General features: G+C 44.9%; 1 protein-coding gene across 1 annotated transcript in view; it reads left to right on the top strand.

Annotated features, from left to right (window-relative positions):
• Window positions 1-11,880: 11,880 nt before the first annotated feature.
• The window catches only part of LOC126419878 (translation initiation factor IF-2-like), a 128,271-nt gene continuing 125,195 nt past the window's right edge, over window positions 11,881-14,956 (top strand). Inside the window, exon 1 of the mRNA XM_050087128.1 lies at window positions 11,881-12,046. Within this exon, the coding sequence (XP_049943085.1) occupies window positions 12,035-12,046 (12 nt within the window). The 5' untranslated portion in view covers window positions 11,881-12,034. The remainder of the gene's footprint in view (window positions 12,047-14,956) is intronic.

The raw sequence follows: 14,956 nt of genomic DNA, 5'->3' as shown, positions 1-14,956 counted from the left end.
TGTAATGAAGTTTAATTTACAATCATTAAGGGCTGTCTCACCTCTAATGACGTGTTTTCTAATATTTGTTGCATGACGGTATTTCTTTACATCAGGACTGACTGCCATAACGAGCAGTGTTCTCTAGTAGTCTCTTGTGGCAGCTATTGTGTACAATCAAACGACTGTACCCCACATGGTATCAGCGCTTAGAGGACCTGCGACACAGCTACATTACGCCGGTTGCGTTCAGCAGCGACCCACTTCCTTTAGCTGTCAACCGTACATCTGCTAATGTCAAGAGCAATCTAAGGAAAGCAATTAAGTATGGTGCAACCACGAGACTGCGAAAAGCTGTTGGACATCAATGCATAATCACAGACTGTTGAGATCAGAGGGTTGCTGCTCCGTTCAGCAGGATAGTCGGCGATCTGTGGTATGTAGATCTAGCGACAGAGTACAATGTTGCTGCAGACACAAATGTTTTTGAGCCCGCCGATTGCTAACGTCGTTGCACACAGGGTACCTTAACAAACGACGCTACGAGTTCCCGTGTTGCCTCAAAGGCGTCATCAGTTATAACTGTGGTGGGTATGGAATCATGGAGAGTGGACGGATGACCTATGGAAAAGCGTCGCCTTATTGGATAAACCACACTCCTTGTTGGACCAGGTCGATGATCATGTCCGGATGCGATGTCGTCCAAGCGAACTTCTGCTCAGAACATGAACTGCGAAATGGACACTGACCTGTGCTATAGGGGGTCATTCACCTGGGTTTCTATGGGATCTGCGGTAGTAATTGAAGGCACCATGACAGAGGCAAACCACGTGACCTCCTTATAGCGCACTACCTACATCCCATTAAGTTCGATATATTCACCGACCACAGTGGCTGCTTCTGGCGGTATAATTGTCCGTGTTACAAGACCAGAATCGTGTGTCAGTGGTCTGAGAAGCTCGTTATGTCTTGGCCACCTACGTCGCCTGATCTGAACACGATGGAACTCAACTCGGACGCTGTCGGACTTGTTGAGTCCATGCCACGCATAATTATTGCAGTGTTGCATACCAAATGCGGACCAACACACTCTTATGCAGGCGCTCATAATGTCTGGGCTCATCGGCGTAGAAAGGAGAGTACCAGATCGTGACACAGGCGATTAAATGTAATTAAGAGTAAAGCACGTATTTAATAGAATGTGAGTACATTTTACCAAATTATGAACTAACAACTCTAGCAAAATGAGGCTCTCATCTAACTATGTAACCTATGTGGGTACAGTCAAGAATACGCAGCCTAGGTCAGTAATTTAGTTCCCATTTAGACTTTATGAAAGCAATGCGAAGTTAAACTGAAAATGGTAACGGAAAATACTATTTTCCTGTATTGTTCTGCAATTTTATTGTTTTATCACTGCCGTATAAAGTTGGTGTATGGTTGTCAGGAATGAATAACCCAGGTTTGTGTGAGACACTGATTTTACTCATCTTTAATGACACACAAGTCCTATCTAGGCGCATAATTCGAATTAGTAGTGTGTGAACATAACACCAATAAAGATCCCGCCTCGGTAGCTGCGGGAAGAGCACTGTGGATCAGTAACGGAAGGATCCTAAGTTGCATTCCCGGTCGGGTCGGAAAATTTTCTCTCCTCGGGGACTCGGTACTGTGTTGTCCTTACTTTCGTACCGACATAATCGACACAAAAACCGCTGTCTCAGCCTATGTAACTACGTTCCACGGCACGGCTCGGCCGTCCTGATTATTTTAAATTATCGCAACACACTGTCGAATAGTGTTTTCAGTCAATGTGAATGTCGTGTGACTAGGGCCTCCCGTCGGGTAGACCGTTCGCCGGGTGCAAGTCTTTCGATTAGACGCCACTTCGGTGACTTGCGCGTCGATGGGGTTGAAATGATGGTAATTAGGACAACACAACACCCAGTCCCTGAGCGGAGGAAATCTCGGGAATCGAACCCGGGCCCTTAGGATTGACAATATATCGTGCTGACCACTCAGCTGCCGGGGGCGGACAGTGTTTCCAGTGTTTAGATGGCTATATAGGCTCATCCAGAAGGGCCGTAAATATAGATGCAAGGAGAAAAGAAAAAGTTAGATTTCGTTCATAATACCTGTGTTCGTTGTTATATTTACATTTGTTGTTATTATCGTGCTTACCTTACTTTCTCCACACACTACAACGTTAGTTGTAAAGTGAATCTCTGAAGTACCGGATTATGCATGAGAGAGGGCCTGAAGGCCATGACCTACAAAGATAAAACAAGAAACGCATCTGTAAATTAGTGTATTTTATCGTTTCGTCCCCTTAATACCAAATAATAATTTTTTTAAATCAAAATGATGAAAATAATTCAATATGATCATATGCATGAAATACAAAATAAGTATTGTACAAAATGAAATGATCGTACGGTACTCATGGCCAGGAGTTCCATCTGGGGAAGTTCGACCGCCGAGTTGCAAGTCTTTTTCAGTTTGTAACACCTCCGATATTTTATGTATCCCGCTCGATCGGGATCTGATAGCAGTCCAAACAATAATTAATTAATGTGACCGTGTACCTAATGGCTGGCAATCGGAATAGACTGCTACGGAGTTGTTACATTCCATTTTGTCCTTCTCAAATGCTGTAATAATGAAATGTCTGGTAACAAGGAGAACAACAACACAGCTTCACTAATCAAGAACCTATATTCGTCTCTATAACACAAGCAAAAGGAGACAGCCACTGCCTTCGTCATACATATTTAATTACGGCTAATCTCAGCACAGGCTTCCTCGCTATTCATTATTGTCACACGCTAAATACAATCACTGCAATCCAACACTGCAATCCAACACTGCAATCCAAATGATGCCGGCGCGGTAGACGCGAAACCACAAATATCGGCACAGAAATATCACTGATCACTCTCGTAACTGTACTTCTTCACTTTCTCGTATTATTCTAACACAAAGGGGTTAAACCGCGGCGATGGCCACTCCCTTTGTCGGTCAGCCTTGTATACATCAACCGGCCTCCACACCGCTCGGCCCGCAACCTGGGAAACTGACTTCAACTCTACACTCGCTCTCGCAACACGACACACTATCGATTGTTTGCCCTGTCGACCTGTGCCGAGTGCAAACTTATAGTAAGGGCCTACGGACCCCTTACAAGTTGACGCCACATTGGTAGAACTGCGTGTCGGCGATGGTGAAATGATATGAGGAAACACAACACTCAGTATCCGAGAGGAGAAAATTCCCGACCTGGCTGGGAATCGAACCCAGGTTTGCTGCATGGCACTCAGATTAGCTGAACACTCAGCTAAGAATGCGGACAATACTTCACTCCCAACACAGCTTTAATTTTTTTTTTTTCCTACGTGTGAGCTTTAACGAAGCGGTACTCTATTCTATGATATTGTAAGGGTAATAAAGTATCTACATACTTGACTCTGGTTTTAACTGGTCCATTTCTCAGGCTCTAAGCTGTTTTAGCATGCGATAACGGAAACGTCCACTCTTTGAGTACACGAGTGTCTTGACTATACACATCGATGAGCCAGAACACTATGGCCACCTACCCAATAGCCAATATGTCTACCTTGGTATGGATAACAGTGGTGAAGCGTCGTGGCATGGAAAGAATCAGGCCTTGATAGCTCGATAGAGGGAGTTGGCACCACATTTGCACACACAAGACACCTAATTCCCGTAAATACCGGGGAGGGGTGCGATGAGCTCTGACGCCAAGTTTAGTCACATCCCAGATGTGTTGGATCGGCATCAGATCTGGCGAGTTAGGGGGCCAGCACATCAATTGGAACTCACCACTGTGTTTCTCGAACCACTCCTTCTGACATGGCACATTATCTTGTTGAATAATGGCACTGCAGTCGGGAAACATGATCGTCATGAAGGTATGTACGTGGTCTGCAACCAGTGTACGATACTCCTTGGCTGTCATGGTGCCTTGCACGAGCTCCACTGGATCCTTGGATACGCATGAGAGTGTTCCCCGGACCATAATGGAGCCACTGCCAGCTTGTCTCTGTCCCGCACTACAGGTGTCAAGTAGCTGTTCCCCTGGAAGACGACGGATCCGCGCCCTTCCATCGGCATGCTGAAGATATCGGGACTTATCAGACCTGCCGTGCGGTTCTAGGCGCTTCAGTCCGCAACCGCGTGACTGCTACGGTCGCAGGTTCGAATTCTGCCTCGGGCATGGATGTGTGTGATGTCCTTAGGTTAGTTAGATTTAAGTAGTTCTAAGTTCTAGGGGACTGATGACCTAAGATGTTAAGTCCCATAGTGCTCAGAGCCATTTGAACCATTTATCAGACCATTCAATGCTCTGCCTTTGCTTCAACGTCCGGAGATCGGGATTTACCAGACCATTCAATGCTCTGCCTTTGCTTCAACGTCCGGAGCTGATGGTCAACTGGCCATTCCAGTAGTAGTTGCGGATTTCGTCTTGTTAACATCGGCACATGCATGGGTAGCCGGACACGGAGGCCCATCGATAGTAATGTTCAGTGCCGTGTGTCTTCAGACACACTTTTACTCTGCCCAGCATTAAATTCTGATGTTAGATGCGCCACAGTTAGCCGTCTGTCCCATTTTACAAGTCTTCCCAGCATACGACGTCCGACATATGTATTGATGGGTGCTCTCCCAACCCCAAAATGTCTGGACCTGGTTTCACCTTGGTTTCACGTGTTGAAGACACTCACCACACCACTCCTTGAACACCTGACAAGCCGTGCTGTTTCTGAAATGCTCGTGCTGAGCCGCCGGACCATCACAATCTGACCTTGATCACACTCAGATAAATCGTGATCCTTCCCCATTCTGCACAGGGACAGCATGCTCACTGTTGCTACATAGACCGCACGTGTGTCTCATTAGCAGTCATTACTCATCAGTTGACACTACTGTCACCTGGATGGGTTGTATCCATAGACGGTCGGTGGTCAAAAACCTTCTGTCTATCCGGTGCATATTAGGGCCCATTTCCCATAGAGACCTCATACACGGAAAACTTGCTGATCGTAACACTGAACAGCTTCGTGGAATAGAAAATAGGAAGACTAAAATGTATCTATCAGTTCTTGACATGATACGTACAAGGCATCCTCGTCATATAACTCTATACGACAAAGTCCAATTTACTTTAGACCCATCGTTGAGGAGTTTGAAGGTAACTGCAATTGGTAGAGATTTATTCAGAAGACACTTAAGTTAACACTGTGGCGTCATCCAAACAAAGAAGTCCACACCACTCCACTTGACACAGTAGAAGAACTGGAGCAGCAAACTGTAGTCTAGTGAAGATCTACGAGATCATCTGGGGGTGTTTGACAGAGTTCGTAACTTACTCCTGGGACGAATGCAGCATTACATCGAAATAAATTTAAAAAAGTACAGTTATGAGAGTACAGTAAACTGTAACATGTAACGTCATAAGGTGCCATTGTATTTCTTGTTGAAGTTGTCAAAAAATGAAATCAGAGCACAGTTAGAAGGTCACTTGTTGGAAACATTACATTTCAAGTGCATTTATTCTACACTGAGGCGCCAAAAAAACTGGTTTAGGCATGTGTATTAAAATACAGAGATATGTAAACAGGCAGAATACTGCGCTGTGGTCGGCAACGCCTGTATAAGACAATGAGTGTCTGGCGCAGTAGTTAAATCGGTTACTGCTGCTACAGTGGCAGGTTATCAAGATTTAAGTAAGTTTGAACGTGGTTTTATAGTCAGCGCATGAGCGATGGGACGCAAAATCTCCGAGGTAGCGGTGAAGTGGGGATTTTCCCGTACGACGATTACACGAGTGTACCGTGAATATCAGGAATCCCGTAAAACATCAAATCTCAAACATCGCTGCCACCGGTAAACGATCCTGTAAGAACGGGACCAACGACAACTGAAGAGAATCGCCGAAAGTGACAGAAGTGCAACCCTTCCGCAAATTGCTGCAGTTTTCAATGCTGACCCGGCAACAAATGTCAGTGTACCCTTGATGACTGCACGACACAAACTTTATCTCTCGCCTGGGCCCCTCCAACACGGACGTTGGACTTTTGATGACCGGAAACATGTTGCCTGGTCGGATAAGTCTCGTTTCAAATTGTATCGAGCGGATGGACGTGTACGGGTATTGAGACAACCTCATGAATCCATGGACCCTGCTGAGCAGGGCACTGTTCAAGCTGGTGGAGGCTCTGCAATGGAGTGGGGCGTGCGCAGTTGGAGTGATATGGAACCCCTGATACGTCTAGGCACGATTCTGACAGGTGACACATACGTAAGCATCCTGTCTGATCACCTGCATCCATTCATGTCCATTGTCCATCCTGGATGACTTGGGCAATTCCAGCAGGAAAATGCGACACCCCACGTGGCCCGAATTGCTACAGAGTGGTTCCAGGAACACTCGTCTGAGTTTAATCACTTTCGCTATTCCTCAGACATGAACATTATATACTGTATCTGGGATGCCTTGCAACTTGCTTTTCAGAAGAGATCTCAACCCCTGGTACTCTTATGGATTTATGGACAGCTCTGTAGGATTCATGGTGTGAATTCCCTCTGGCACTAATTCAGACATCAGTCGAGTCTATGCCATGCTGTATTGCTGCACTTCTACGTGCTCGGGGGGTGGGTAAGACATGATCGTAGAATTTTGGAGCACGTATTGTAACACCCCACCCGTCACTTACCTGGTTTTCGCGTGTGTTCACCCAAGCTAATTGACTAACAGATCAACAGAGAGTGCAAAACTGCCGCAATATCGATTACGCAAAGAAACTAATAAGGCCCTGTGACTCCTGATTGAACTGCGGTGGCAGTGTTGACATTAATTGATTCAGAATTGATCACTTTTAATTAAAAAGGGGTGCACATTGATGTTATATGCAGCTATTGAACACCAGATGCAAATGTTGAACATAAAATTAATTAAGAACGTGACTTGGGATTTCCACTACTTGATTGAAAACAGATGCAGTCGATTATCACAAATTTATTTTAACTCACGACCTTCAATCATCACATTACATGACTCTCCTACCAGGCAGTGGTAATAAATTGCGTTTGCATAAAGTAAAGCTCAATAACTCAAAAGTAATTCCTATCGACTGACCCAGGCATAATGCGAAGTGCGAGAAGAATTCTACAGTACACGGCCCATGAAACCCTCGTGGAAACTTTGCCGACGTGATCCAACAAATTAGTCAGTGGCCAGAGCGGGCGCAATACCACTGAATTCAGCGTGGCGGAGCGGCGTCGTTGTGTGAATGTCGGCCGACCTCGTGGTGCTGCAAGGCTGCGCTCATCTATTCACTCCTAGCTATCTTGCTCAGTACATAGCTGAACCAAAACTTTCTATCTCCAAGCCCAATCGTTCCCTTTGCTAAGTCCTAAACTGCAGAGATGCTCACTCTTTCTCAGGCAAGCTGAGTCAAGAACGCCATGTTTGCACTCTAGGCAAGCTGGGAACGGAAGACGTCTACTTAGACTTCTGCCAGTCTGCTCCTCACCTCGGTTTCCCCTCCAGCAAAATCACTTACGCCAATTGCAGCACAAGTCGCATTAATTATGCGTCGCTTCCCAGCGCCAACCAGTGCCTGCTCTGGGAAGTGAACAAATTCCCACAAAATCTCCCTTCCTCTCAACTTCTATTTAGCTCCCCCCCAGGCCACCAATCAAGATTAGCATCTGCTCAAACACCAAGTTTTCCGGAATTCTGACTCCCAGGAGAGTACTTCAAATTCCTTGGTCTTACGTTCCCATCGGAGGCCAGCGTATTTCATGCTGTCGCTCTTCACCTGATTTACTTCAGGCTCTGCAGACCATGAATTCACCATGGAGTTGCTACAGTCATGAACATGCACATTTTGTCCTCTGTTGACTGCTCCACTGTAGCTTTGCACGGCTTCCTCGCATGTTTCACAGAAAATGGGACGACGGACATTTATCAACAGGCGTAAAGTTCTCCGTCTGTTTCCCTGTACAGCAGCATGGAGTCGGGGTCAACCACCCACTCAATGTCACTCATCTTAAGGCAGCTGGAGGCCGCGCATCGTTACCACTTTCTCAGAGCTTCAGCCGCCCTAAGCTGCCTATTGTTGCTTCCCTTAGCTGCTCCCCCGGCCGGCCATTCAACTCTAAATGCTTCCCTGGGGTACACTAGCGTCCAGTAAATCGACTCGCTTCCACAAAGTTTTCATGTCATGTGAATTACTTTAAAACCATCACCCGACATTTATTATTCCACTATGTCCATGCTATACCGTCTACAAGATGCATTGTGCCTTGTCAGTCATTTTGTTCAGCCCTACTGCTCGCTCAACGTGAGTTAGGTGATCTTTAATGACTTCATGTAAGGGGCATAGTTCTTATCATCTTACAGTATTATGTTTGAGTATAGTGACTTTTCTGGAAACTAGAAATCTACTCTGTAGGAATCAGCATGGGTTACAAAAGAAACGATCGTGTGAAACCTAGCTCGCGCTATTCGTCCACGAGACTCAGAGAGCCATAGACACAGGTTCACAGGTAGATGCTGTGTTTCTTGACTTCTGCAAGGCCTTTGATACAGTTTCCCATAGTCGTTTAATGAACAAAGTGAGAGCATATGGACTATCAGACCACTTGTGTGATTGCATTGAAGAGTTCCTAGATAACAGAACGCACCATGTCATTCTCAATGGAGAGAAGTCGTCTGAAGTAAGAGTGATTTCAGATGTGCCGCAGGGGAGTGTCATAGGACCGTTGCTATTCACAATATACATGAATGACCTTGTGGATGACATCGGAAGTTCACTGAGGCTTTTTGCGGATGATGCTGTGGTGTATCGAGAGGTTGTAACAATGCAAAATTGTACTGAAATGCAGGAGGATCTGCAACGAATTGACGCATGGTGCAGGGAATGGCAATTGAATCTCAGTCTAGACATGTGTAATGTGCTGTGAATACATAGAAAGAATGATCCTTTATCATTTAGCTACAATATAGCAGGTCAGCAACTGGAAGCAGTTAATTCCATAAATTATCTGGGAATGGGCATTAGGAGTGATTTAAAATGGAATGACCATATAAAATTAATCGTGGGTAAAGCAGATGCTAGACTGAGATTCATTGGAAGAATCCTAAGGAAATGCAATCCGAAAACAAAGGAAGTTGGTTACAGTACGCTTGTTCGCCCACTGCTTGAATACTGCTCAGCAGTGTGGGATCCGTAGCAGATAGGGTTGATAGAAGAGATAGAGAAGATCCAACGAAGAGCAGCGCGCTTCGTTACAGGATCATTTAGTAATCGCGAAAGTGTTACGGAGATGATAGAGAAACTCCAGTGGAAGACTCTGCAGGAGAGGCGCTCAGTAGCTCGGTACGGGCTTTTGTTGGCGTTTTGAGAACATACCTTCACCGAGGCGTCAAGCAGTATATTGCTCCCTCCCACGTATATCTCGCGAAGAGACCATGAGGATAAAATCAGAGAGATTAGAGCCCACACAGAGGCATACCGACAATCCTTCTTTCCACGAACAATACCAAACTGGAATAGAAGGGAGAACCGATAGAGGTACTCAAGGTACCCTCCGCCTCACACCGTCAGGTGGCTTGCGGAGTATGGATGTAGATGTAGATGTAGCAGCAGCGTGGTTCCGCCGGACTGAAGGGCCTAGAACCGCTCGGCCACAACGGCCGGCTAGTGAAATTAGTGCTCCATTAGATGGCCAGTTGTGGGAAACCTTACATATCGAGTACATTTATTATAAATAGGAAAATATTTGACAGTCAAGTCAGTGGTAGTTCATAACTAAACATTCGCTAGTGATTAATAGCTCTTTTGCAGATTCATGTATACTGGATCGTTTTCGCTTAAATTATCGTATACTTTCAACCATGCCTGTTTTCAATATTAATTATCATACAGCTTCTACTTGTTGATATAAATTTTGTAGAAATAAAGATCGAATTTGAAGTTAACTTTGAGGGGAGAGGGAGGTGGGTAAGGCACAGTTTCTGTTGCCCTGGAGAGCTTAGTGCTTGGTCTACCCCTGTGGGAGTCTGCTGAGCAGGAATCGTTAGCGCTAGAATTTCACCCGCACTTGTAGTGAATGTTAAATTAATATCTTGCTAGGTCTTAAATTTTGCCACATAGTTAAAAGACACGTTACAAAAAACGTGCACAATTGGCCTCAGCTGTGCCAGGTACTTCCACAGCAAACACAAGAGAAAACAATTTAGCACTGAATTCTTTAAATACGAGAACTCAGTATTCAGATGAATAGCCTATGAAGAAACATACTTCTATGTGAGAAAAAGCTCCCAAAGCTACAACAGGAACCACAGTATACTTGACACTTAAGTTTCAGAGCTCAGACAGTATATGTGAAACAAGCACCAATGTTCACTACACTTCCAGATGGCATCAAAATTACTTTGTTCTTGCTAGATCGATCCAAGCTGTTATTCACTGAATAGTTTTGCGGAAAAGTTTTAGGGGTGGAAGAAGAACTAGCACAGCATGAAGGACCTTTTACAGCCGTGAAACACTGCAGCATTTATTTCCTCCATAACTGCTCTGTGACAAACATACACGTCATCATTATTATAATTTTTATGGTTTGAATGACATTTACGAAATTAATAAATATTTTGGTTAAAAACAGATAGGACAAAGAATTGACAGATTATTTTCCTGAGACGTTTGCAACAGCATATAGGCCACTAATCACACAGAAACAGCCACAATTCTTTATAACCTGGTTTATAATGCGGAGGTATGGCATTGGAGGAATCTACAAGTTAAAATTCACCCACTACCCATGCAAATACTAACGAAATACGGCATATAAGCAAATATCTTACTGCTTTCATAAGGCATTTCTACTTTATGGCATTCTTATACTCTTTAATTTTCGTGAGGTACTATGAGGGCCTACATAAACAAAACGATTTTCACTTATTTCTATATAACGCTGATTTTAGACAACAGAGTTAGTCGACTGCATCCGTGGCTTTACTACCGACATGACGGATTCAAGACCACTGTTTTCGTACTGTATGCTTGCTCTACTGTTTCCCTCAAATAAACGTGTTATAATAAGTGAATTAGTTAATGAAAATTTGTCCTTATTGCCCTTAAATAACATCACGTTATTTTTTGTTTTCTATTGCTGGCGATGCTTTCAATTCTCTGTAAATACTTTTATTTCTTTAATAATGCACATTCATATTATATTACTATCCAGATAAACTTAAATATCTTATCAAAACTGAATCTCATCACAGTGTAGCATGGACTGTGACGATAACAACTTCGATGTAGCTTCCAGTTTGTGGAACTGGCGGCTGTTTAGGGGAGGGCCTTACACTATGGACAGGCGTGGAGGGGGGTGAATGGGCGGCACTTATTCCGGGTGAAATCCTAGCGCTAAGGGCACGTCTGCTGAGCCCCTTTGCACACGTGAGTTGCGGAAGGCCGCCGGTAGCAGCTGTGAGCTCCTTAGCGGCTGGCGGCGAACGCCTGTGTCAGCGCCGGGTTGAATAACCGCCGCTTGCTGCCGGCAACAGCGGGTGTCAAGGCAACGCTCCCCCCTCCCCCACCCCTCTGGTGTGAGGCCCGCTGCTGCTCCGACTCCGGTGTGGGGAGCGAGCGGTGGGCGCGCCCACCGGCACCTGCTGGCAGAGGAGGAGGAGGACGGCAGTGAAGAGCAAGACGGGGCGAGGTGCGCCGAACCGGGAGGGAAGGAGACGGAGAGGCGGCGGCGAGCCTTCCCTTCCCCTCCCACCCTCCGCGGCACCCACTGCCCTGCGCCACCTTGTTACTCTTGTTTTACGAAACGGCGAACCGAGGAACGGGTTTTAAAAGCTTTAGGCCAGCCGTCGCGCTAGACACAATATTGGCGTGCGGTCTGCGAGCAGGATCTCCCGACCAGCAAGGACTTCGCACGCCACTGCAGCGCACGAACTCTGCTGTCCGCAGGACCAAGGACGTCAAGGAGCACATTCCCGTAGGGGTTACACGTTGCCATGGGGATACAGGTAAGGGCTCCCTTCCTTACTCGTCAGTATATCTCACTGAGTTTCTTCCATATAAGTGTCTACAGAGAACTCCAAAGCTCCGTAGTGTGGCACACAGATAGAGAAATATTTAAAATTTGTTACGAATTTCTGACAAAATTTATTATACAACATAATCGCTCTAAGAGCGATGAATTCCCTTATTTGCTTTTCAGCCGATGCGTAATAATTTTACTGATTACCTATCAGTCTTGTGAAACCTTTTCTTGTAATTTATAATTTGTGGGTAAGCCCGTCGCTAAATAAATTAACCGCAGTTGCACCTTTGGCAACACACTTGTTTACAATGTATTGTTTTCTTCGTGTAGCTGTATTCATTTGTCCATACGTCACACAAAACCAGCTGATCACGGCTTCTGTGTACGTATTCGGCTGATTAAATGGTCATAGAGAAATATGAGTTGGCTCACTGAAACACGTATATTTTGCATACCAGTTATAGCTAAATAAAGGAAACTGACGTCCCTTCTTACTTTTATATAGGTTCAAAATCCCACTTACAATAAATTGTCATAAAATTTCTCAACTACAGAAATAACAATATTCTGACATTCCAAAGACGTATTTAGACTTCCATATACAATCTCTTATCTACATACAGCACATTAATGTTGTTACGTGGCAAACTGGCTTTTACAACACAAGGACACCTGCTTGCATCTCATTGGATACGTAGCATTTTTCCATCGTCGGAAAACGTGGTCACCACGTGAATATACAGTATTACACCTTTTCCTTTCGCGGTCTTTAAAAAGTACTAATATTACATATTTTGCACTCTTTAGAATTGAAATCTTGCACTAGAAATTATAATGATTAGAGAGCTTTAAACCTATTTAAAAATATAATTTTAAAACAATAGCACATGACATCAATTCACATTTTTAATAAATTTAATGTTTTTCGCAGGAAAGATATCTGTCCAGCTTCTCTTCAAGCGTAGTAAGCTAGCTTCCATTTCTTTTGTGGGTAATCTGAGGGACTTTTTTAAATGTAATGCTCACTACGATAAGAAATTTACCGCAAATGTGAAAATATTCTAGGTAGTTCGTACTATGGTTCAGTATACTTACCCCTGTCCACTTCCAGTTAAGTGGTTTGTCTGTCATTAATGACAGCTCTCGACAAAACAATAAGCTTGTCTTCCTGATCACAAATATCTTCACGTCTCTGTAGTTGCAGGGTAACGGACAGTAACTACACTCATAGACAATAAATAAATAAAAATGAAAAATAAGCACCACGAAGGAATTATACGAATGGGAAGGAAATCGGTAGATATGATGTACATGTACAGACAAACAAATGATTACAATTGAGAAAATTGGGTGACTCACTCGTGAGAAAGAGCTTCCAAACTTGAGGATGTCAGTAAGCGCTGGTCCACCTCTGGATCTCATGCAAGCTGTTACTCGGCGTGGCACTGATTGACAGAGTTGTTGGATGTCCTCCAGAGTCATTTCGTGCCAAATTCTGTCCAATTGGCACATCAAATCGTCAAAATCTCGAGCTGGTTGGTAGGCCTTGCCCATAATGCTCCGAACGTTCGCAATTACGGAGAGATCCGGCGGCCTTGCTGGCCAGGGTAAGGTTTGGCAAGCACGCTAGATACCCTCGCCGTGTGCAGGCGGGCGTTATCTTGCTGAAATGTAGCCCAAGGTGGTCTGCCACGAAGGGCAACAAACCGGGGCGTAGAATATCGTCGACGTACCGCTCTGCTGTAAGGCTCCCGCGGATGACAACCAAATGGGTGCTGCTATGAAATGAAAGTATACTGCAGACTACCATTTCTGGTTGTCCCGTATGGTGAACGACAGTTAGGCTGCTATCCCACCACTATCTGGGGCGTCTCCAGATATGTCTTCCCTTGTCATTGGAACTCAATTCGAACTGGGACTCGTCAATGAAGACAAGTCTACTCCAGTCCATAAGATTCCAGGCCGAATGTGCTCGACACCTCTGTAAACGCGCTTGTCGATGTGTTGAGGTCAGTGGTAGTAGGCGCAAGGGAAGCCGTGTGTCCAGCCCTTTTTCTCTGAGCCGCCTATTAATGGCCCTTGTGGTCACTAAAGCACCAGCTGCACGTAGGATCGACGACAATGATGAATTTCGGGGGCTCTGATTGCCTCTCTGACGAATGCTCGGTCTTCACTCTCTGTTGTCTCTGTGGGTCGGCCGCTTCCTTTTGATGCTGTGTTCGGCCATGGTTCAGCCTTCCCAGACAGCACTATCGAACAGTGGCATCTCTCCTCTTCAAATGTCGAGCGTTTCGCCGATCACTCCGGCCGGCTTCTTTAATCCCAATTACACGACGTTGCTCCCTCTTCCGTTCATCTTTGTTACATGCACAAATTATTGACACTGTGGCTTCACGAGTTTTGTTGAACTAGGGAAAAGCTCATTGAAACTATATTCTCACTATGTGAATCCGGACACTTTCTTTTCACCGGCCGTTATGTCACCGAATGAGCAAACAAGGAACATCTCGAATCTCGCTTTTAAGCGTCAACGTCTTCCTCGGACTCCGAGTTCATTAAAACAAACTGGAGAAACTCTTTGGAGTTTGGAATCTAGGAAGAAGTTACTGGCAAAGGAAAACATTGATGTGTTACTCAACAGGTCAGTCGGTAATATTGAGACCACCTAAAAGAAAGTGTTTGTGTTTGGCTCCAGACCGCTCGCCTTCTTTTAATCAGGGACTTTCGTGAAAAGAAATACTGTTCAGGAATGTGGCTCTTTCAATGACATTAAAGCTTCCACTGTGTGGGCTTGACTATTGTGTCCCCAGAGAATTAGTATCTTTGCAGGGAAGCTACATTTGAGACTATCTTGTGTCCCCAGAGAATTAGTATCCTTGCAGGGAAGCTATAT

Source organism: Schistocerca serialis, chromosome 9 (genome assembly GCF_023864345.2).
Source record: "Schistocerca serialis cubense isolate TAMUIC-IGC-003099 chromosome 9, iqSchSeri2.2, whole genome shotgun sequence".
Lineage (NCBI taxonomy): Eukaryota > Metazoa > Arthropoda > Insecta > Orthoptera > Acrididae > Schistocerca > Schistocerca serialis.
This window is presented reverse-complemented; position numbering and strand designations above follow the sequence as displayed.